The sequence below is a fragment of the Pelobates fuscus genome, chromosome 2 (assembly GCF_036172605.1).
Source record: "Pelobates fuscus isolate aPelFus1 chromosome 2, aPelFus1.pri, whole genome shotgun sequence".
NCBI lineage: Eukaryota > Metazoa > Chordata > Amphibia > Anura > Pelobatidae > Pelobates > Pelobates fuscus.
The window spans coordinates 158,526,619-158,552,850 of NC_086318.1; the positions used below are offsets into that span (position 1 = coordinate 158,526,619).

Consider the following 26,232-nt stretch of genomic DNA (forward strand, 5'->3'; position numbering starts at 1 on the left):
CATTTTAGAGTCAACGTACGCTTTTCACACCATTCTGCCATTTACATGATTAGCATTTGTTGTAAACCACGTTTACAATAAGTCTATAGATTAAATTAATTTGTAGGTAAATTTACAATTACTTTTCTAAACGCAACTCTCCTTGGGAAGGAAACTTGCCTCTAACTAGTATACTGCCACATGCTATGCCACATGATATGTTCTTTAATTAGTGTTTGATCAAGTAAAGAACATATAGAAAAGCAGATGTTCATTCGATCACAATGGAAAATAAACTATTACAACTTCTAAGCTCTTATCATACTCCGTGACTTATCCTTTGAAGCAAGGTGTGTTTAAATTGTTTTAGAAAAAAACTTAAATCAAAAGGCCACAGAACGGATCTGAATATATGCAGGATACAACTTGCCATAATTACAGGGACTGGATTGTATCCTAAGGAAAACTACAAAACGTGTGCCAGTAAGGAGAAAGGGGAAAGATGAAAGATAACGGAGGCTTCTGGAATTTTACCGTCAAGACAATTTTCTAGGCACACCTGTGACCACAAGAGTTTTTGTTCCCCATTTGCTTACATGAGTATGAACTTTATCAATAGATGATTTTAAGTAAATGTAATTAAAAAGTTGTAAGACACACCATAGGAAAATAAAGTCAAAGCATATATCAAAACTATCCACAAATGTCCTATGCCTGCACACATAAAATAACATTTTGGTATTTTATCTCGAATAAACTAGAACAGATTCCAGATCAAAATATTACCATAATAATACTATATGAACAGCAGTAGAGTGTGGTACATTGGTTTATGAATTTAATGCGTTCCCTGGGATGTTTCTTATTGTGAAAAATTTGTAAACCGAAACACGGTTTCCCATAGGAATGCATTGAAAACCAATTAATCCGTTCTGGAGGATGAAAAAAAAAAAAACAAAAGTCAAAATGAGCTGGCATGGAAACCAACCCACAATGCAGAACGCTCCCTACCTTTCCATCGCTTGAGAAATGCAACAAAAAAAGGTAAAAAAAAAGTCTCAAAACCACTGCAAAAATTTCCAGAATGGCTCCAAAACTCGAAGCAAAAGCCGCTCCAACACCTCCACACTCGACGCCACATGCTACCCACAGGCTCCAGCATACATGGGGGCGGCGCTATAAACCTCCCAGGCGCAATGCATCCTGGGGAAACTTGATTTGTATTGAGAAAAATATTTTTAAACGTAGGCATTATTTTCAATGGATTTTCATTTGTAAACCGAAAATTATGTTAACCGAGGTACCACTGTATTTGGGTTTATTTTCTAAACGTCAAAGGATGAAGGATCCTCAATGGGGATAGCACTTATAATTTGCAGTTACTTTGGGAATTTGAAGATACACATGTTCAAAATCAAAACACTGGTTTTAAAGTTTATGTATGGGATTTATACACAGTAATAATTAAAAACATGCATTATTACTAATTTTCAATTTAAATAAAAAAAAACCAGTAGCTCCTGTTAGCGTGACCTCACTGATGGTTCTCTCTGGGATGTTTTTAAAAATACATTAATTCTTCAGGGCTAAAGTGAGAAAATGCAAGCAACAGTATGGTCTTATTTATCTAGTGCAGCCCTAGAGTGCGCACTGTTGTAAGTGCTCCTGGTAAACCCAGCAATGTGGTCACATTGATTCCGAAGATAATCGCACAACGCACGGCTGGACTTGGGGAAACCTTATGCCTCGTTTCCACTGAGCGGATCGGTACGGTACGGTTCGCTATTTTGGGTGTTTTCATTATGAAAGTGGTCCATATAAGCGAACCGTACCGATCCATTCAGGGTCCTGCTTCAGATGTAGGGCCATAGAAAATGGAACGGTTCGGTTAGGGCGGAGCTACTATACAATCCATTGATTGGTGGACAGGAAGAGCATTTTTTCTAAACCCCGCATGGCCCTGAAGGTCTGACTTGCAGTGGAAACGCTCACCAGAATGGGCTGGTCCATTCTAAACCTTCCAAACTGTACCGACCCGAACCGCTCAGTGGAAACGAGGCATTAGTGACCTTTGCCAAAACAATAAATTCCACACTATATACCAATTAATTTATCAGAGCAATGCCTACCAAGGTTTGCTAAATTGATGCAACAGAATTTGTACTAACATTATTTAGATTGTTTTCAAATATCTTCAATGGGCCTCCACTTGTCTATATCCCAGCTCCGCGTGGGAAGAGAAAGCATTGAAGAAGAAAAAAAAAATACCGGTACAACATTTTAGGAAACAATGAGAGGATTTATTAAATTGTTGTATTCTGCAAATGGTACAAAGATGTAAAAGAGGAGGAGCCACACATTGTACGTCTGTGGGGTCTTCTGCTTTCCACAGGGATTACCACACTTTTACTACATTGCACTTTTTTCCAAGAAACAACACCTTAATGGACCTTCCTCACAAGCCTTACGCTAAGTCAAGTAATGCCAGAAGTCAGGAACCACTTAAATACATGTAATAACTTTAATGTTAAATTATTCTTATCATAGCAATTAATATGGCAGAGGGGTCGAGTAACGAACAGCATAGGTATCCATAACACCAAAACTACATTAATTAGCTTACTGAACAATTTTAATCATGATATTAATCAAACAGTAAACACTTTACAGGTATTTAGGTGTTTTCTGACTTTTGACTCACCCTGTAGTTTCGTCTAATACATGGCATCAGAACTTATGTTTATCCACTGTATATGGGAAATAGAAAAACCTCCTTATGCCAAAAAAAAAAAAAAAAGGGATGCAATACACTACTACTTATTTTGTAGTATTGCACAACTCCATGGTTTGGTAATAACTTGTAGAAGGCAGTAAGATCTGTGTCGATAACATTACTAAGGAATGTTATTTACCTCTAATTATTTTTTTGTAAATAATTAAAAATTACTCATGTTTGCGATAAAAAAAATCATATATAACTAATTGTATTTGCAAGGATAAAAACCAAGAATTGAATATGTGAACTATTTTTTTTTTTTTTAATTTCCCATTATTTAAATCAGGTCCACAATTCTTGGAACCAGAAAACATTACTACTTTTTTAACATGACATGACCTTTCAAGCAGTTGATGTCTGAATAAACTTTGTGTGTAATGTCTGTTAATCAAGTACCAACGCAGCACACAGTACTGTATTGTGTTGGTTTTTCTATACTGTAATTTATTTAATCTTGTTGAAGATCATTGTTAGTGCTCCGCTTTGGGATCAGAGTTCTAATTTATTTATTTTTTTAACTGAATCAGAAGTAAAAAAAAAAATTAAAAAAAGGGAAAAGGTTTGCTTGTACCGAGTAAAATAAAGTGAACTATAACAGCTTACAGTAACCTACAGCAAAGCCATGTGGAGCATTTCCCATGGGTAGGGAAGAGGCTGATACACCAATAATAACAGTTTTGCTGCCAGTCACAGATAAGAGACACTGGGAAATCTATCATCCCCTGTGCCTAAGGCTGCAAACCTCTGTGGTGCAGTTACACAGTGCTTGCAAATAACCCAGCTCTGCTTACTCTACAACTGCAAAACATCGCTTGGAATGTGGTGTTTTCTGCTTGCCAACTTGTATGCATGGCAAATATGGGCATTCTATTCAGCTTTATCGCTCATCATGCTTGGAATTTAATTAATAGCCTTAAACAGAACTCACCATACGAGATTTACTAAGGCTATGTAAAATCCACGACCTTGGGGATAACAGGTCGATTTTTACTTACAACCATGTAAGCCATAATTATTTAGAACCATGTTAATTATCTATTTCATGTAACACCCCCCCATGATTCTCACACATTAAACATTGCATTTCTGTTTTTGCCCCAGATATAAAGACTGTAGAATCCTCTCATAACAAGAGGAGCATTTTGCCAGCTGATGACCATATGAGATGAATAGTTTTGAATGCCTGCCTTACCTGGGGATCTGGCTGCGCATTAATTTCTTCATCAGGTGAATCTTCTATCAGGACTTTGCTTTTGTTGAGTTTCCACATGTTGTCAGGTGCAGGGATCCCAGGGCCTAGGCGAAGAAAGCGTTTATTAATGCCCAGTGACCAATCAAAGGAGTACATAGAAGTGTCTGAAAGTTAAAGTTTATAGAGGCTCAGCAGGCTGCCCAGTAACTCCATCCTAGAAACCAGAGACCGTCAACGCCAGCTCCAATTCTAATGGCACTAATCATGGAGGGGGAGGGGAGAGCTGGGAAAAGAGGAGGGGAAAGACACATGGAGGGTGGAGGGAGATGAAGGGAGGTACTGAGTGAGATTGAAGGTTACTGAGGGAGTCACAGAGTCATGGTGGTGGCCAGTGACCTGATTTACGTGGCGCAGGGGATATTTGCCTGACTGAGGTTGATGGGAGTTGAAATCCGGAGCGATTCTGAATAGATTGAGGCCAGGTCCTAGGCAGCCTGGAGTGGGTTACTGGCAGCCGGGAGGGGGCTTACTGGCTGTAAGCAGCAAGAAAAATGTCTATTTGGTAATCAAGAGTCAGATCTGCTGGCTAATTATAATGCTCTTAGGTTGAAGGAATTTTGAAAATGGCGATGGGAGGACTGGGCATGCAGGAGCTCAGCGTCCATCTGCTCCCAGTGAAAGACAATTCTCCTTTACAGTTCGCGGTGATAGCCCTCGGGCTACCTACAGCTCAGTACAATTCACAATTAGTCATCCATGTAACACACAGCAGGGCTAGGAGCGCAGCTATCCGGCGATTACTGTATAAACACGATCTGCCATACAGAGGGCTTTATTCACTAAACACTGAATTGTAAACTAAATTATTAAATGGATAAATTGGTATAAATTACTATAGGCCAAGTGCAGCTTGGGAGTTTTTTTAACTCCATTATATATTTTTTTAATTTTACAATTCGGTTTTCAGCTCCCTAAAGAGTTAAAGGGATACTATAGTCACCTGAACAACTTTAGCTTAATGAAGCAGTTTTGGTGTATAGAACATGCCCCTGCAGCCTCACTGCTCAATCCTCTGCCATTAAGAAGTTAAAGGGACACTCCAGGCACCCAGACCACTTCTGCTCATTGGAGTGGTCTGGGTGCCAACTCCCACTACCCTTAACCCTGCAAGTGTAATTATTGCAGTTTTTCATAAACTGCAATAATTACATTGCAGGGTTAACTCCACCTCTAGTGACTGTCTACTAGACAGACACTAGAGGGCACTTCCTGGTTTCTAGCACAGGAAACCTGTGCTAGAGCGTCACTGGACGTCCTCACGCTGTGTGAGGACCTCCAGCGTCGCTCAAAACCCCATAGGAAAGCATTGAAATGATTTTTCAATGCTTTCCTATGGGGAGACGTAATGCGCATGCGCGGCATTTCCATGCATGCGCATTAGGTCTCCTCGGCCGGTGGGCGAGATCAGTCTCGCCCACCGGCCGACGCAATCACTGTGAGGAGCGTCGCGGAGGAGGAGACAGCGGCGAGGGACATCGCCGCTGCCTCAGGTAAGTCACTGAAGGGGTTTTCACCTCTTCAGTAACCGGAGATTGGTGGGTGGGAGGGAGAGGGACCCTCCAGTGCCAGAAAAACGGATCGTTTTTCTGGCACTGGAGTTTCCCTTTAAATCCCTTTGTTTATGAACCCTAGTCACACCTCCCTGCATGTGACCTGCACAGCCTTCCATAAACACTTCCTGTAAAGAGAGCCCTATTTAGGCTTTCTTTATTGCAAGTTCTGTTTAATTAAGATTTTCTTATCCCCTGCTATGTTAATAGCTTGCTAGACCCTGCAAGAGCCTCCTGTATGTGATTAAAGTTCAATTTAGAGATTGAGATACAATTATTTAAGGTAAATTACATCTGTTTGAAAGTGAAACCAGTTTTTTTTTCATGCAGGCTCTGTCAATCATAGCCAGGGGAGGTGTGGCTAGGGCTGCATAAACAGAAACAAAGTGATTTAACCCCTTAAGTCCGGAGGACGTACATTTACGTCCTTTGAAAAAGCGGCTCTAAACGCCGCAGGACATAAATGTACGCCCTCCGTTTTTTTTTTTACTTAACCGGTCACCGGCGGTCCCACGCCGGCGATCGCGGTTGGGGGGACTCCCAGGGAGCCCCCCCGTGGCAGATCTTCCTCCTCCGGTCCCCCCCGGTCATGTGAGAGTGAGGTCCTTGCGAGGACCTCACAATCACATGGCCGGTATAGCTGGCTCAGGCATTGCCAGCAGGGGGACTAACTGTAATGACAGTTAGTCCCCCTGCTGGCTGAAATCAAATAAAACTCAAATAAAATAAGTGTAAAAAAATATATATATATACTTAGATCATATATATATATATACCGTATATACTCGAGTATAAGCCGAGTTTTTCAGCACATTTTTTGTGCTGAAAAAACCCAACTCGGCTTATACTCGAGTCAGAGTCTGTATTATGGCAATTTGCATTGCCATAATACAGACTGGGGGGAGAGGGGTGCTGGCAGAGCTGTATTTACCTTTCCTGCAGCTCCTGTCAGCTCTCTCCTCCTCCGCGCCGTCCGTTCAGCACCTCGGTCAGCTCCCAGTGTAAGTCTCGCGAGAGCCGCGGCTCTCGCGAGACTTACACTGGGAGCTGACAGAGGGAGCTGCACAGACCGCGCGGAGGAGGAGAGAGCTGACAGGAGCTGCAGGAAAGGTAAGTACAGCTCTGCCAGCACCCCTCTCCCCCCACTGAACTACCAATGACACTGGACCACCAGGGAAGGAGCCCCCCTCCCTGGCCAGCTAGCAAGCAGGGAGGGGGGACAAAAAAAAAAGATAATAAAAAAAAAAATTATAATAATTAAATAATAAATAATAATAAAAAAATAATAATAATATAATAAAAATAAATTATAATTAATAATATATCAAATGCCCACCCCCACCCCCACCAACACATACACAAACACACACTGCATCACACACTCACACTTCATTCATATACACACACTGCACTCACACACACTGCACTCACACACACACTGCACTCACACACACACTGCACTCACACACACTGCATTCACACACACACTGCACTCACACACACACACACACACACACACTGCACTCATACACACTGCACTCATACACACTGCACTCATACACACACACTGCATTCATTATATACACACACTGGAAATAAATATTCAATTAATATATACGCACACACACTGCACTCATACACACACACACTGCACTCACACTGCACTCATACACACACACGCACTGTACTCATACACACACACACTGCACTCACACTGCACTCATACACACTGCACTCATACACACACTGCACTCATATGCACACTGCACTCATACACGCACTACACTCATACACACTGCATTCATTATATACACACACTGAAAATAAATATGCAATTAATATAATTTTTTGAGGATCTAATTTTATTTAGAAATTTACCAGTAGCTGCTGCATTTCCCACCCTAGTCTTATACTCGAGTCAATACGTTTTCCCAGTTTTTTGGGTAAAATTAGGGGCCTCGGCTTATATTCGGGTCGGCTTATACTCGAGTATATACGGTATATTATATATATATGATCTAAATATATATATATATATATATACACATATACACACACACACATACACTGTCTAGGTGTATTTTAATATTAATATATATATAATTATATATATATATATATTAATATCAAATTACACGTAGACTGATACTGATTAAATATATATATAATTATTGTTATATATATATTTATAAATAATATAAAAAAATAAATATGTAAATACGTAAAAAAATAAAATAAAAAAAATAATTAAAAATAAAATATTAAAAAATATATAGATGTTTTATTTCGTTCTAACTGTATTGTGATATTAATATATATATATTTATATCAAAATACACGTAGAACGAAATAATATATATATCTATATACATAAATATATACGTATATATCACTATATATATACCTATATATAAATAAAAATATTTAAAAAAAAAAAATATATATATATACGTATATATACACATATGTATATATATATATATATATATATTAATTCTACACATATATTTATGTAATAATTTTACATAATTAGGTATCCTAATTAATTACAATTAGCGGGACCTGCCTGACAACCCATGCCGAAAGTAAATGGAATTTAATTTGCTAGCACTATATTTAACCCTATAACTTTCCAAGACACCATAAAACCTGTACATGGGGGGTACTGTTTTACTCGGGAGACTTCGCTGAACACAAATATTAGTGTTTCAAAACAGTAAAATGTATTACAACGATGATATCGCCAGTAAAAGTGACGTTTTTTGCATTTTTCACGCACAAACAGCACTTACACGGACGATATTATTGCTGCAATACTTTTTACTGTTTTGAAACACAAATATTTGTGTTCAGCGAAGTCTCCCGAGTACAACAGTACCCCTCATGTACAGGTTTTATGGTGTTTTCAAAAATGACAGCGTCAAATATAAGGCTTGTGTTTCATTTTTTTGACTTTAAAATTCGCCAGATTGCTTACGTTGCCTTTATGACCCTATGGTAGCCCAAGAATGAAAATTACCCCTATGATGGCATACTATTTGCAATAGTAGACAACCCAAGGTATTGCAAATGGGGTATGTCCAGTCTTTTTTAGTAGCCACTTAGTCACAAACACTGGCCAAAATTGGCGTTTTTTGCATTTTTCACACAAACAAATACTAACGCTAACTTTGGCCAGTGTTTGTGACCAAATGGCTACTAAAAAAGACTGGACATACCCCATTTGCAATACCTTGGGTCATCTACTATTGCAAATGGTATGCCATTATGGGTGTAAATATATTTCCTGGGCTACTATACAGTCTCAAAGGCAACGTAACCAATCTGGCGAATTTCAATTTCAAATGTAACACGCTATATTTGACCCTGTAACTTCCCAAAACACCATAAAACCTGTACATAGGGGGTACTGTTTTACACGTGAGACTTTGCTGCATACAAATATGTGTATTTTATTGCAGTAAAAGCAAACAGTATTATGACATTGACAGTTAAAATGTCATGTAGAACTAAAAAAATAAAAAAAATCTTATTTTCTCCCATTTTTTTCATATTAAATTATGTTTCATAGCTAAATATTTGATATTAAATGAAAGCCCTGTTTCCCCTGAATAAAATGATATATAATAAGGGGGGTGCATTTAATATGAAAGAGGTGAATTACGGTTGGACAGACATATAGCGCAAATGCCAGGTTTTGTTTACATTTTGTTTAGTTCACAACTTGTACATTTGGCTGCGGTCTTAAGGGGTTAACTCCTAAATGACAGTGAATTGAGCAGTGATATTGCAGGGGAATGATCTATACACTAAAACAGCTTTATTTAGCTAAAGTAATTTAGGTGACTATAGTGTTCCTGTAACTGTCGGAATTTAAATAGGTAATTGAAATTATTCACTAAACACCAGATTTTGTTAGAATGGACATAATCCAGTGAAAACTGGCTGAATTCGGACAGGGATAGCAATTCTCATATTTACTAAAGCCAATTCCAGTCAGAGTTCGGTATCGTTCACTGGGTTTTTGCAAGTGAATTGATCATTTGAAGAACTATGTGCTAGAAGCCAGAGGGCAAATGGTAAAAACAAAAAACGTGGCAGGGCAAAAGTTACTTATGTGGCACGGGCCTGCACTTGTAAATAAAATAATTTTTAAAAATAAACTATTGTTCAATAAGTTTAGGTTTAAAACCTCCCATATCTCCTAAATGTTTAAAACAGCTGGGCAGCCATTGCTTCTCAGTAGCTAAAGTCAAGAGGCCACAATTGACCAGAGCACCTGCCTTGCAAAGACATCTCATTAAGCTGCCTTGGGAAGTCTGTGATTGGACATCCACAGAACATCTGGGCTGGAGTAGAATGGGAGTCAGTGGTAGAAATACTTTCACACTTGGGGCCACCCGATGTGCATTTCTGATCAGGAGTCCAGGTGTGCACAGCAGCCCTTTAACAGAGTGACTGGTCCCTGTAGATAGGCAGTGTTGGGAGAAAGTAAGTTCCGGTCACTTTCTACCAGCTACAAAGAGCAAAATGGGGAGGCAGAGAGAGGCTGGGAGAAAGTAAGTTCCGGTCACTTTCTACCAACTACAAAGAACGAAATGGGGAGGCAGAGAAGGACGCAGAGAGATGAGGGGAGAAAGGAAAAAGCAGACTCTCAACAGCCTCAGACAGCAGCCATATCCCCTGGACCTTAGAGAAGAAATTAAGGGAACAGTAAGGTGGCTAAAATATATTAAATTGTAACTTCTATATACATGCGTGTCAGAGTGCCTTTGTACAAGTATGCCAGTGAGTATCCGTATGCGTGTCATTATATTTGTGTGGTAGGGTATGTATATCTCTGTGTGTGTGGCAGTGTATGTGCATATATCTGAGCATTGAAGCACCAGCATTACATACAAACACACCCCTGCATTCTACACGTCATCACTACATACAAATACACTAAAATCAAACAGCAACAACACATGCAAATACACCCTGCATGTAAACACCAACACTATATACAAACACAAACTGTTTATGACCGTTGATGATGTACCTTTTCGTCACCTTTGTGCTACAGGGTGGTTCTAAAACTTCCTTGCACCCTCTCTGTATTGGCTCCGCTACTGAGGGGAGATCTTCCAATGCTTCAAACAAGCGATTTGAAGCTTTTGCATGCTGTTTTTAAATATGACTTCAATGAAAAAAATGCATAATTAAATGCATGAATGTTTTCAATGGAAGTATATCTAGTAAACAATGATTTTTCATTTATTTAGGCAGTGGAGTGTCCCTTTAAATAGAATTAAAGAGACACTATACGCACCAGAACAACTATAGCTTAATGTAGTTGTCCTGCTGAGTATAGTGTCTCTGAAGGCTTTTTGCAGTACACACTGTCTTGTCAGAAAAAAAGACAGTGTTTACATTACAGCCTAGGGATACCTCCAGTGGCCACTCCTCAAATGGCTTCTAGAGGTGCTTCCTGGGGCAGTGTGCAGCACTGACATTCAGTGTCTCCACCCTCTGCATTTAGACACTGAACTTTCCTCATTGAGATGGATTGATTTATTACATCTATCTGTCCTCCCCTGATCTCTCCCCGCCCCTCTTGACTAGTGTCTCTGACTGCCTCTCTGCCATTTCTAAGTGGATGGCTGCCCACATCTTTAAGCTCAACTTGTCCAAAACAGAACTTCTGGTCTTTCCTCCATCAAGTGTTGCTACTCCCATTTCTGTCTCCCTCCACGTTAATGGTGCTACCATCAGCTCCACCATGCAGGCTAGGTGTTCTATTTGACTCCAACCTCTCTTTCACCCCTCTTGTCCAGTCGATCACCAAATCCTTCCACTTCCATCTCAAAAACATTGCGTGCATCCACCCCTACTTAACGCCAGATGCGGTAAGGTGCTGGTCAATGCCACTGTCCTCTATCACCTTGACTACTATTGCAATCTGCTTCTCAGTGGTCTTACGTTCTCCCAACTTGTCCCATTGCAGCCTATAATGAATGCGGCGGCGAGGCTCCTATTCCTGTCCGCCCACATCTCCCACGCCTCCCCGCTCTGTTATTCCCTACATTGGCTTCCTGTAAGATATAAGACTCAATATAAAATTCTGGTTCTTGCTTTCAAATCTCTACATAATGCTACTCCCATCTATCTATGCTATCTAATACGCAAGTATGTCCCGTCTAGGCCCCTACGCTCTGCCGAAGATCTACGTCTATCCTATGTTCGTACTCCCACCTCTGATGCTCATATTCAAGACTTCTCTAGGGCTGCACCATTCCTGTGAATTTCCCTTGCCTTTTCCATTAGACGCTCACCCAGTCTCCACTCATTTAAAAAAAAAATCATTAAAAACCCACTTTTTCATAAAAGCGTATCAATTAAACTGTTAATGGCTCCAAAAAACCCATACTAAGTCTTCATTGAATACTATTCTACCAATCTTCCCTAGTACTTTCCTTACCTTTTGTGTCCCTTTACCCCACTCCCTCTAGCATGTAAGCTCAGTGAGCAGGGCCCTCAACCCCTATGTTTTTGTTTGTCAAACTTGTCTGGTTACAATTACATGTTTGTCAGTACACCCGTTGTAAAGCGCTACGGAATTGGTTGGTTACTATATAAATATAATAATTACATCTCTATGAGGAGATGCTGATTGGCCAGGGTGGTGTTGGGCTCTGCCCCCAGCACTTCTGATGATGTCAGTCAAGGTGGCAGATCAGGGGCAGAGCCAGCGGAGGTGGGGAGAGAGGGGGCCAGATAGCGTTTTAACACTATAGGGTCAGGAATACATGTTTGCTCTGTTCCATTAATACATAATCATTATTGCTGCATATAATTAGCTTATTTTAACTGCAGGATAACTAACTTTTATTTTTATTTAGAGATTATATTGTCATTCCAGGGAAAGGATGGCTGTGAGTAATGAGAATTATGTCAAGATCAATCTTACAGTGTGATACATTCTAATTGTTCTGAAGTGTAGGGAATTGCACAATTCAAGGCCCAATAGCCTAGAATGATTTTCTTTTTCCAAATTAGTTATTGTGGTCTGTTCTGCAAGTAGGTTTTCAGTTATCTACAATTTAGGTACAACATTATTATTATTATTATTATTATTATTACTGGCATTTATAAAGCCCCAACATATTCCACAGCACCACATTATTGCAGTACCTGATTCACCATTGTTTTGTATTAGGACTTTTAAGGTTATCTGTTTTTTAATACTTAAAAAAAATATTACACATGTTTTTTTTATAAATGAAAACGTGAAGAGAGTTTGGTTAATTTCAATCTCATATAAATTTGAAAAATTTTACAAAAGCTGGTGGAAAAAAATGAAATCGAACATCCTATAGAATAAATATACTAATGAAAATGTGTTTTTACAAGAATTGTTACAGACAAACAGTAGTAAGGCCATGGTTTCTATGAATATCCATAAAATAATAAAAAATAACACCAAAGTCCTTTAATGCAACCATTTTACGGTATAATAGTCATACTGGATAGAAGATAGGTAGTCTACATCATAATAGAATCTATGCATATAATAAGCTGAGAGTATATAGCAGGGAATTTGCACCCTCTGTAGCCTGTCAATGTTCAGCAAAGACTAGAGCATCAGATCTCTTATGTATCTGAACAATTGGAAATCTGATGGAATTATGGGACAATGCTAATATTTCAATGTCTTTCTTTTGTTTCCTAGAATGCAGACCATTAAGCAGTATCACTGCCCCATTGACCTGAACAACAGGGATCCAATCACAGCCTATATGGACTGTAACAGGGTTATTCATAAAACTACGAATTTTCACAAATTAGATCAGAATGGAGAAACTGAGGAAAACAAGCTCATTGGGGAATATTCTCCAAGTCAGCCATAGTCAGTTTTGTCTATTGGACTTCATTTGTCCCTTGGCGTCTCTCTATGTCCCTTGGCTCTGGACCAGCGACCGCCTCCTCCAATGTTATCTGATGGGGAGACCTAATGCACATGCATGGCAAGCGCAAAAAGCACATTAGGCCCTCCCCATTGCTTCAGTGCTTTCCTATTGCGATTTCACTGATGCTGAATGTCCTCATGCAGAGCGCGAGGATGCCCAGCGTTATATAAGGGATCTAGAGTCCCGTAACCATCTGGAAGCGCCTCTAGTGGCTGTTTTAGTAGGAGCCATTGAGGCAGACATAGTGCTGCAAGTAAACAATAAGCTGAAGTAGTCTCGGTGCTTATAGTGTCCCTTTAAGATGATTTCAAATCCATGGAATATCCTGTAACCCCTTCATTTATTATGTTTTTGCGGATTATGGAAAGCAAGTCTAAACACCACTGATACATCAATTCCATTAAAACCCAGGATTTATCTTGTTCTAAATAACCTGTTCAAACGTGTCTTCCTAGACTCTACACTGGCTGCTACAACATGAAGACAATGATAATGCATGGATAGATCTGGTGATACAAAGCGCTTGCAAGATGAGTAAGCAAAATAAAGAACACAAGATGAGTGAGATTTTATTCTCCTTTGCAACTAGGAGGGAATTTAATTTTACATTTTATTTTTCAATTCTTCATATATTTAATGCAGATCCAGATTTTTAGTGGATCAAAATAACATGTCATTTTTTACTTGGACATATTACCAATGGAATGTCCAAGGTTTTTTTCACCTTCCTCCGGATCAAACAAGGGATATTTTCCTTAGTGTAAAAGTTTTTCCATTATTAATTCATAAGTCAAATAAAACATTTTTGAAAAAACTATTTCTATTGTTTTATGTTTTCATTCTATCGTGTTCACAAGGTTTAATTATATATTAACCCCTTAAGGACAGCAATTTTACACATTCTGATCCAAGCAAAACCTGGAATTTGCACTATTATGTCTGTTCAATAGTGATGTCCCAAACGGTTCGCTGGCGATTAGTTCCTGGTGAACATAGCTTGTTCGTGTTCGCCACGGACGGCGAACATATGCGATGTTCGGTCCGCCCCCTATTCGTCATCATTGAGTAAACTTTGACCCTGTACCTCACAGTCAGCAGACACATTCCAGCCAATCAGCAGCAGACCCTCCCTCCCAGACCCTCCCAACTCCTAGACAGCATACAATTTAGATTAATTCTGAAGATGCATCCTTTTTTTTTTTTTTTTTTTTTTTTTTAGACAGAAGTGTGTTATATTTGAGCATGCTAGGCTGAACGTGCGTATATCATGGCTAGTTGCACTGAGGGTATGAGTATATAGCAGTACATTGTTGTGAAAGATGGCTGTCATGTTTAGGGTGTAGCTTGCACGTTATTAACTGTGTATTTATATCAGCAGCTCCACCACTAGTTATAAATCAAGTGTGAGTCGCCCCACGAGATGAGACTAGTGAATAACATAATACATGAACGGTTAAGGTAAAGGCATGTAAGGAACTACGACAATAAACTCTTTAGGAGGTGAAATAATGACATGTTTAAATGCTTGCAACTTTACGATTAGTTAATGTGCAGAGAGCAGTTCATGTGATCAAAGGCATGGTGTGGAGGATCGGCTATAGTGGGACATGCTTGACAGGCTGCTGTTTACTGCTTGTGCTCATCCGATCCCTTCTGGGCGCCAGGTGCAGACCCTGGGAGTCCCTGATACCTGGAACAACAAAGGCAAGTCTCTGGCTGAGTGCCGGGTTCGCGGCTTGAGGTGGCGGAAGCTTGTTTTGTCGGGTGGTCAGATCTGTCCCGGTGGTGCTTCACGCTCTGTGCGGGATTGTGGTGGCTTAAGGTGGAGGCGAGTGCTTGACGTGGGGCAGGCTCTGCATTTCTGTTTGTGCCTCCGGTCCCGTCTTCGACGCCTTTTGCGTTGGTGGATTTTAATGGGGACTGCTTCGCTTAGCTGTGGTGGAGCTTGTTGGGGCTGTGGTGGAGCTTGTTGGGGCTTCCTGCTTGTTATTTGCTTCCAAAATTGATCCAGCTTAGACTCAATATCCTGCCATGCTTTGCTGGTACCAGGAGGACACGTGGCTGCCGCCATATTGGGAGAGTCGCAGATGAGTATGTCAGCCTGGGCGGCTGTGCTCTGTGCGTCCATTAGCTCCAGACAGCCTCTCAGGGTTGGACCGAGATAACCCCCACCGGTCCGAGGGGGGGGGGGGGGTAACGGAGCTCCTGCCGGGAAGTAGCTGCTCCTGGGCATCCCAGGATCGGGAGATCGTCCGCGTCTCCCGTCCGGTGAGCACCAGGCCACACTTGCCACGCGGAGGTAAGTAAGACTCTGTCGAGTTCCTGACCACTATTAAGCATGTCGGGTCGGTCAGGTAGGAGCAACATTGCTGGGTCATCCCCTTCTGGGGTGAAATTTGCTTGTTGATAGCTGCTTAAAGTGAGATATTGAGGGAGCTCACACAAAGTGCGTCTTTCCTCCATGACAGCTAGGAAGCTGCATTCCCCCCCGGAAGCTGCATTCTTAGTGAGAGGAGGGACAGTGTAGCTGCTGCTGATTTAATAGGGAAATCGATAGCTAGGCTAGTGTATTCAGTGTCCACTACAGTCCTGAAGGACTCATCTGATCTCTGCTGTAAGGACAGCCCCCGAAAAAGCCCTTTTTAGGGCTAGAACATCAGTCTGCTTTTTTTTTTTTGTGTAATCTAATTGCAGTTGCCTGCCTGCCAGCGTGTGTGTCAGGCTCACAGCGTATACTGTGCCCACTTGCCCAGTGCCACCACTCATATCTGGTGTCACAATACTTTTTTGACTGTAATATAATAGCAGTCAGTTTCCTTCACACGTGTGCGTTCCAGGGCCTGCCAGGGCACAGTGTCACACCAGTGCAACTTATATCTGGTGTAACAGTAGTGTACATTAAAAAAAACTAGAAATTTGACTGTGAAATAATAGCAGTCAGTTTCCTTCACACGTGTGCGTTTCAGGGCCTGCCAGGGCACAATGTCACACCAGTGCAACTCATATCTGGTGTAACAGTAGTGTACATTTAAAAAAAAAAATACAGGGGGCTTGTTGTCACCTTTCAGGGACCCTTGGTGTTGTACGTGGCTGGGTGGAGGAAGAGACCTTCAATGACATCAGTGAGGACAAGGAACGGGACATGGCTAGCTTGTGCAAATGGGGAGTTTGAGGTTGTGCAAATGGACTGTTTGCGGTGCGTTAAACGTGGAGTTTGGTCTGTCACTGTGAAGCGGGCGTAACCCTTACACTACCTGATCGATACAACATCATACCTGATGTTTTAAAGCACGTTATTCCAAACAATTTAGGAATGTTAGGTGATTTATGCCCTTTATGGATTAAAACCAGACTCTGCATCAACTGTGTAATTTTCCATGGGAGTTTTGCCATGGATCCCCCTCTGGCATGCCACAGTCCAGGTGTTAGTCCCCTTGAAACAACTTTTCCATCACTATTGTGGCCAGAAAGAGTCCCTGTGGGTTTTAAAATTCGCCTGCCCATTGAAGTCAATGGCGGTTCGCCCGGTTCGCCCGTTCGCTAACATTTGCGGAAGTTCGCGGACGGAAAATTTTATGTTCGCGACATCACTATCATCCCAATTTCAGTCCATATCCCCCACTACAGCCACTCCCCTGCCCTTCACACCTCTAGTTTTCTTACCACAGCCCTTACCCCCCCACTACTGTCCATATCCCCTCCTACTACAGCCCATTTCCCCCAATTGCAGCCCATCTCCCCCACACTACAGCCACTTTTACCACTTGCAGACATCCCCTAATTCAGCCTCCAACCCCCCTACTACAACCCCTATCCCCGCACTACATTTCCTAACACCCCAGTTACAACCCATAACCTCTACTACAGTCTCTATACCCCCACTACAGTCCCTATCCCCCCCGCTACCGCTTGTAGCACTCTACTACAGCACCTAACTTTTCAATTACAGCCCCTATCACCCTGCTACCAGTGCCCCTACCGAGATTAGTTCTGGACCTGCCCCTGGCACTGATAAACTATGTGTGCACAAAGATGGCACTAATAAACTATTTGGGCACCAAAATGGCACTGATTAGCTATGTTGAGCCCCTGGCACTGGTTAGCTATTAGCTGAGACAAATATGGCACTGCTTAGCTATTTTGGGACAAAGGTGGCACTGGGTACCTGTATGGGGACAGAGATGGCACTGGAAAGCTGGGCACAAAGATGGCACTGATAAGCTATTTTTGAGAGCAAAGCTGGCACTGCAGAAAATGGGTAACATGTTACCTGGTGAAGTTTAGTTCCCAAAGAGTTGGAGTGGTTTCCATAGAAAATGGGTGTGGTTAGAAGTGTTGTGTTTGTGAAGGGGTCAAGTTAATGATATTACCACGCCCACCTGGGAGGCGCCAAAAATATTATTGCACCCAGGCGTTAGCGACCCTAAGATCGACCCTGTCTATAATGCTGGCCAATTTAATCTTCTACATGCCCCACCAGGATGATACTTGCTAGATGCTTGATCCACACATTATTTTTGTTATTATTTATTAGCATGGAGACAATGCAACACTAGGTGCCTGTAAGTGAAGTAACTGGAGGAGAAAATCCCAAATGTTAGGGTTATTGGAAGGGAGAGCAAGGGTCCGGCTTCCAAAAGCCACTAGCAGAGGGTGTGCCCATATAGAAGAGTAGGTAACTCAAGTCCCATGGCTGAGAAACTAAAATAAAAAATCTTTATTTAGAAAAAATGTTCAAAAAAAAACCAATATAATAAATACCCAAGTAAGTGCAAACAAACTGTGCAAAAAGGGGTGTGAAAAAACGTGCCACACACACTTGGTCTCAATCTTAGCTAAGGTCCCATGGGTATACACCTCAGGTATAGTATATGTAGAGTATAGAGGGACCATGCACCTGCCTAGAGGCTAAGTATAGCAAAATTGGAAAACCTAAAACAGGGGGAGGGGGGTGGCAGGGGCTAGCATGTATAAAAATAGGAGAGAGTGCCCATATACATAAATGGAGCTCCTCCTAGTCAGCACAGCCCAGAAGCAGTCATAAATTACCTATATAAAAGGGGGGGGGGGGAGGGAGCAGACCAATGGTATGAAATGCCCTCCTGTTAGGGATAGTAATAAATATAGAGATATAGCAGATGTAAATGTCTGAGAAAAATAACTTATAAGTATCCCCTACTGTAAGATATAGTTATATAGATAGAAATATAATAGCTTATGAATATCCCCCAATGTGAGTCCAGGCTGTCTAACAGATTCCCCTTATACAGAGTATAGGACAGCACCTCTCATGTTAGAGTATGGGAGGTAGTGTAACTGTCCTCCTAACTGCATCATAGTATCCAGGTGCTGGAAAAAATTAGAGAGAAAGATACTAAGTTGCAAACTAGTATAGGGTAATCTCTGATTGCTAACACAGTGAAAAAACAAAGCGGAGTGCAGAACTGTCGCCTGACTAATTCTAGATCCAATTGGAAGCTAGGCAGAGTAATCCCTAAGAGACTTATCAGCTAGTAACGTAAAAATAAGGGAAAAACGGAATGCTAAACCAAGTGGTAGTTCCTGCCTGATTCTATTCGGTATAATAGCCGGGCAGAGTAAACCCTCAATCTAATACCAGCTAGTAATCATCTCGAAGGGTAAGGGAGAGACCCAAAGTGGTGTTTAAAGAACCCTAAAAGCAGCGTCTAGCTCGACGCGCGTTTCGGCGCTATGTGGCGCCTTTATCAAGAGAAGTGAAAGCTACTCTAAACCCGCCGTGGCTTTTAAGAGGGAAAGCCCGCCCCTCATAGTACGTCATGCGGCCAATCAGGTGCCGCCGCGTCATAGAAGGGGAGGGGCCAGGTGTAGAGCGGGCAGAGAGCATTGCCGGACGAAAAAGAAAATACGGCTGCTCACATGCCACCACGTCACGGGAGGGGGGGGGGGGGCTGGTATTGCTTAATCAAAGAGCATGGCAGGCCCGAAGGCATAGACACATAATTGCATACAATATTGCAGAATGAGATCGTTGAATTGTCAGATGATCTCTGTATAGAAATAGAGCAATATGTGGTTAATAGAGTAGTACAATCACAAAGAATATCGCAAACATATCTAAAGTAGCCCAACATATCAAGAGTGATACATAATGAAACAGGGAATAAATTATTCCTCTGTATAAATGTTGGAATCCTACAATGTTCATGTGTGGACTAAGGGAGAATAAGAACTTACTGAGCGATATATATTCAAAAGCCATGAGAAAATATATATAAGTTAGAAAATTACCAGCATGAATAACAGATAACATTGGTGGTTTATAGATATAGATACATCTGTTCAACTGACAGGGCATAGGGGTCTAAATAATCAGAGAAAGGGGGAAAATGAAAAGCCTTCGTTAAGACCCTTAGGGCTTAGGGTACTGAGTTGGTAAATCCAAAAGCATTCCCTTTGTCTAAGGAATTTGTCATAGTCTCCTCGTCTTGGATTCTTCTTAACTAGTTCCAAGCCGTAAAAGCGTAACCCCTTGGGGTCACCATCATGGTGTTCACGGAGGTGTCTTGAGATAGGATTGTCAGTCAAATTTTTACAGGATCTATTATGTTCCTGTATCCGTTTCTTAAAGGGGCTAAATGTTTTGCCCACATATTTTTTATTGCATCCACAGGTCAAAAGGTACACAATGCCTGCCGTGTTGCAGTTGAAAAATGAGGTTATTGCAAATTCCTTCTTCTCCAAAGTGTCTTTCACTTTTTTTGAATCCCTTTTTATAAACTTGCACGAGATACATCTCCCGCACCCAAAGGTACCAACTAGAGGGGTCTGGAGCCATGTTGTAGGGGGAGGTCCAGTTTTAAGATGGCTAGGAGCTAGTAAATCCCTTAGGTTTTTGCCCCTACGGGCCGTGATGGTAACATTTGGTGCTAGTACCTCTTGAAGATGTAGATCACTAGTCAGAAGAGGCCAAAAACGTCTGAGAGAGTTTTTAACACTCTCCCAGCCTGCATCGTAGTTTGCAATGAGACGTATAGTACCCTTGGTGTCCTCTGAGGTTTTTTGTGTATTGTCTGTAATCAGGCCATCGCGGTCTGAGTTGAGGGCTCTCTTGTATGCCCTCTTAAGGCATCTATTGGGATACCCTTTTGCTTTGAAGTAGCTCCTTAATTCTCTTGCCTTGACCTTGTATTCTGCAGTGGAACTGCAGTTGCGTCTAATCCTAAGGTATTGGCCTGTTGGGATACCTAGTTTGAGAGGGGTCGGATGAAAGCTGTCCCATCTCAGTAGGTTATTAGACGCGGATGGCTTACGGTAAAGAGTAGTTTGTATTTTATTGTTGGCGGTGATGGAAATTGTTAAATCTAGAAAGTTTAGATTCAAGTCTCCAAATTCACTTGTAAATCTTAGATTTTCATCATTAATATTAAGGATCCGCACAAACTCATTGAATTCCTCGAGAGTACCCAACCACACAATGAACACATCGTCGATATAGCGACGCCAAAGATAAATAAGAGGAAGATATTTTGAAACCCCTGTGTGTTGGGATAAGTTTTCCTCCCACCATCCTAAATGGAGGTTAGCGTACGATGGGGCACAAGCTGTCCCCATCGCAGTCCCCCTAATTTGGTGGTAATATTTGTTTTTGAAGATGAAATAGTTGTGTGTGAGAATATATTCGAGGAGTTCCAAACAGAAAACCGTATGTGCCATATCTGCCTCGCCTCTTTGTTCTAAGAAATGGCGTGTGTGTCTAATGCCATTCGAGTGAGGAATTGATGAATACAAGGCTTCAATGTCAAGGCTACAAAGTTTGGCTGAGGGTGGTACGTCAAGATTAGATAAAAGAGGGGGCGGAGCTTGGAGCCGGAGCTGAATGGCCGCCATATCCATTCACTCCTGAGACAGCTGCTGAAAATCCGCAAACATCTCCTTCCCACGACACCATCCGACCCTGTAACCGGGAGAACCGGCATCAGGACTCACACCCGCATCGATAGATGCCTTTCTTTCAGAGCCCGAAGACCGGGAGAACGAAACGGCAGACTCGGGCCCACCTCCCAGCGGCTTACCGCGATCTGGATATCCTCCTCGGCGGGACGCCTGAACGGAGCTGCACTGCATCACAGAGCCCACATACCTCTCCCGGCGACAAGACTCCGGTGAATATGGGGTGCCGCACGCAGAAACCACAATCGCTACAACGGCAACCACAACCCAAGATGGCCACCGCAGAGGCCCCAGCCACACTATCGCAACCCCACTTGGGGGCTCACCCTACTACACAGCCCAGACCGGACCCAGCACAGGTCCAAGTACCCTCACTGGTGACTCCAGATGACAACTCAATAGCCACAAAAAGGGACTTACAAAACTGGGTGTTAGACATTCAGAAAATGCTCTCTGCTGACATAGGGACCCTAAAAGCTGACATGCAAAAGGTTACAGTCCGTGTCAAGGCGACAGAGGATCAAATAACGGAAATCCACAACAATATGTCCAATATGAAAGACCACATGCAACACCTGCACGCAGTGCAACAAACCCTCACGTTGCAGATGTCCACCCAGGAAGACCGCGCACGACGCAACCATATTAAAATTTGCGGCATACCGGGTGACATAACTGCGGATGAACTGCCACACTACGCCAGGAGACTCCTGGCCACCATTGTGCCCCCGGCAACTGCCCGGAAAATCACCTTGGACGGGATATACCGTCTCCCAACTCCACCGACGGCACCCACCAACGATGCTAGAGACGTAATCCTCGCTGCACCACATCGTACGAGAAGTCTCAAATTATGACAGCACTCCGCGGCAAAACACCCCTCACATTTGAGAATTCACATCTTTCCTTCTTCCAGGACATATCTCGAGCAACACTTCAATGGCGGAAATCTCTGAGCCACCTTACCAATCAGTTACGCACCAAGGGGATACAATAGCGCTGCGGACTACCAAGATCCCTCACAATCACTCATGCCGGCAATGTCCACAAGATCACCACAGGGGCGGATGTCCCTGCTCTGATGTCCACACTGGGACTCACACCGACATCTACTGAGTTACCCCAGCAGACCGCCTCCTGGAACCCTGACACCGCAGTGACTTTTGTCCCACGGGCAACAGCATCTCTGGACTCAGCCACATGACTGGACTTAGAGTTGACCGAACCAGCGGCAGCAACGAGAGCTGCAACACAGTTCCTATTTGTTTACATTTTGTGTTTACAGTTTGAATTATCATTTATGCTGTCATCTGTGTTACCATTTGATGTTGATGCATGCTCGCACTAACTTGCAACCACCCCAAGCAGCTGTACACATACCATAATAGGTAACCCCCTCCGCTCCCCCGCTACTCCCTTGGTTAGGAGTACCCACAATCCACAAATGCCCTAGATACCACAAGAATGGTGCTAACAACCTGGACACCACATATAGAAGCATTTGGGACCCCCCCACACAAGTGAGACCGCACACATCACTTGAACTCCCCTCCTGGCACATAATGTAACCGGTAGCGAAATACTACCACACACATATAGCCACCAGGTTCTACCCCACACCAGGAACGTGTGCACACACACCGACGCCTAAAGCTCCGAACACATAACACGCAGCTTTACTCCTCACGATACTGCCTAAATATGGGGCTTTTACTCCAGCAGACAGTCTAACTTGTTTAAAATATTGTTTAATTTGCTTTTGTGTACTTTGGGCAGGCAGTAGAACGTTGCTATCTTCGGGTAACGATTAAGGATGAATCCGTATTCATCCCCTGATAGCAACCCTCCACTGCGGCCTTTGTCCAAAATCTCCTTGTATTTGTTAAGAAAAACGTTGGTGGGATCAGAACCTAGGACTTTGTATGTATTGCCATCCTCTAGAACATTGAGTACCATTTCCACATAATTTGGAAGGTCCAGAAGGACAATGTTACCGCCTTTGTCTGCGGATTTAAGGATAATTTTGGTGTTATTTTTGAGGGACTTTAATGCTACTTGTTCATTTCTAGACAGGTTCATGTTTGGATAGAAGTCTAAGGATCTAGTGTCTAATTTGTCAATCTCATCTTTCATAGTTTCTAGGAACAAATCAATATTGCGGTAGTTTCCCAGATATGGAGTGAATTTACTTTTTTGTTTAAGATCAGTGTATTTTGGTTGACTGGCTCATTGTTTTCCTCCCATAGGTCCATGAGAGTCATGAGGCATTCATATTCTCTAGTAGACATACCATGAGATTGAGCTTTTTTTTCTTTATTGATTTCGTGAAATTTATGAAGGGCAAGTTTCCGAGCGAACAGATGGAGATCTTTTACCCACATGAATTTGTTAAACGAAGGTACTGGTACAAAAGATAATCCTTTCTCTAATAGTGAAAGGGGATCTTTGTTAAGGACCTGTGTAGATAGATTAATAACTCTTAGGTCCGAATTAGAGTTATTTTTAGGGGTCAGACTCTTCTCCTGCCATTTCCCCTTCCTCTGTTCCCTTCTCTGTTTCGTGTGGAGTACCTGATTCTGCGGGTTTGTATGCCATCTGGGTGACCCATCTCTAAAAAATTAACCCCTTTCTTAAGTATTCCCTTAGGGTTAGTATAGATAGGGGTGTTCTCGGTTTGTGGCTGGGGATCAGTTTGAGCACCACTAGTTAAGTCATTATCCGTATCAGAGGACTCATAATCTGATGTCGATAGTTATCTGAATTGGTCCTTACTCTACGGTTGAACTGTCCATAGACATTGTTGGTTTGATAGTCTTTAGTGTCCCTAATAAATGTTTGATGTTTGCGAATTTTTATGTTATTTTGAAACTTGTCTAGATTGCTTTTAAGTCTAGTCTCAAACTGAGTGAATTCTGGATTGGATTGATATTGTTGAACTATAGCAATCTCTTTCTCAAGATTTGAATTGACTTCTAATACTTTTTCCTTCTCAAATTTTATTAAGATTTCCATGAAGCGTTTTGAGCATGTTCCCGCTGCAGACTCCCATTCTTTCATCAAATCAGCATTCTCTGTGTGCAGGGCCGGATTAACATAGGGGCTGATGGAGCTGCAGCTCCAGGCCCAGGCCCATGGAATAGGCCCATTAAAAAAAATGTAAAAAAAAAAAAAAAAAAACTTTTTTTTTTTTTTTTTTTTTTTTTTACACACTACTCTTAGGTTTGCCACCTGACTGGTATTTTACTGGCACAGCCAATATTTGAGGCTGTCGTGCCAGTATTGCAGTAATACCAGCAATACAAATGCAGGTATTTTTCTCAGAATAAATGGAGATTACTCTGCAATACCAGCACCTGCCAGTAGGGATCACTGTGTGTGGAGAGAGGCAGGGATAGGAAGTTACAGCATATCTCTGCCTCTCTCTACTACTTACTGATCTGTGGGAGAGCAGCAACACAGCACAGAGTTCAGACAGCAGCTCTACAGCTCAGGTAAGTGAGGGATGGGGGGAAAGGCAGCAGGGACACATGGGGACACTGAGACACTTGGGGACACATGTGGACACTGAGACACTAGGGGACACTGAGACACTAGAGGACATATGGGGACACTGAGACACTAGGGGACACATGGGGACACAGACACTAGGACACATGGGGACACAGACACTGGGAGAGCTGGAAACACTGAGACACTTGGGGACACTGGAAAACACTGAGACACTAGGGAACATTGGGACACATGGGGACGCTGAGACACATGGGGACGCTGAGACACATGGGGACGCTGTGAGACATAGGGACATTGGGAGACACTGAGACACTATGTTCCCATTTCTCCCAGTGTCCCACATCCAGTGTCGCTAGTGTCTCCGTGTCTGTGTTCTTAGTGTCTCCATGTGTCCCCATGTCTATGTCCACAACTGTTCCCATGTCTCCCAGTGTCCCCAAGTGTCTGTTTCCCAGCCAATGTCCCCTAGTCTCCCAGTGTCCCCTAGTCTCCCAGTGTCTGTTTTCCCATGTCTGTGTCCCTAGTGTCCCCAAATGTTTCAGTGTCCCCATGTCTCCCAGTGTCTGTGTCCCTAGTGTCTCAGAGTCCCCATTTCTCCCAGTTTCCCTAAATGTCTCAGTGTCCCCATGTCTCCCAGTGTTCCCATGTCTCTGTGTCCCCGGGTCTCTCAGTGTCCCCATGTCTCACAGTGTCCCCATGTCTCACTGTGTCCCCAGTATCCTAGTGACATGGGGACACACTGAGACATGGGTACACTGAGAGACTAGGGGACTGGGCGACATGGGGACACTGACACTGTAATACATAGGGACACTGAGACACTGGGTGACTTGTGAGACTGAGACACTGGGAGCAATCCATCTATACAGCAGAATCAAACTGTGAGTAGTTTGTTGGTGATTTTACAGAATTTTCTCTGATGTCACTCCTTGTGATTATATAAATGATTAAGGCTGGTATTTTTTTCCAAGAAAGGTGGCAACCCTAACTACTCTTCGCATACTCTTGCTTAAAGGAGCACTATAGGGTCAGGAACACAATCATGTATTTCTGGCCTTATTATGTTAAAACCACCTGGCCCCTTCTTGCCTCCCTAAGTATAGTAAAATATAATTAGTATTCAAGTCTGCAGCTGCTGGCTCTGCCTCTGAACTGACTGTCTGCTGACATCATCAGAAGTGGTGGTCTGAGCAAATTACAATACTTCCCCATATGATTGGGTGAGACTGTCAACTAGGCAGATCAGGGGCAGAGCCAGCACAAGTCCAACATAGCCCTGCCCAA

The 26,232-nt window shown here is 42.3% G+C and overlaps 1 protein-coding gene across 4 annotated transcripts in view; it reads right to left on the reverse strand.

Annotated features, from left to right (window-relative positions):
* Positions 1 to 26,232, reverse strand: part of TDRP (testis development related protein) — a 161,104-nt gene that overhangs the window by 81,551 nt on the left and 53,321 nt on the right. For 3 of the 4 annotated variants that reach the window (XM_063442904.1, XM_063442903.1, XM_063442902.1), the window contains exon 2: positions 3,948 to 4,051. In XM_063442904.1, the coding sequence (XP_063298974.1) occupies positions 3,948 to 4,025 (78 nt within the window). In that variant the 5' untranslated portion in view covers positions 4,026 to 4,051. Of the gene's footprint in view, positions 1 to 3,947; positions 4,285 to 26,232 lie in introns of those variants that run through there. The other variant, XM_063442901.1, reaches the window with a different exon arrangement.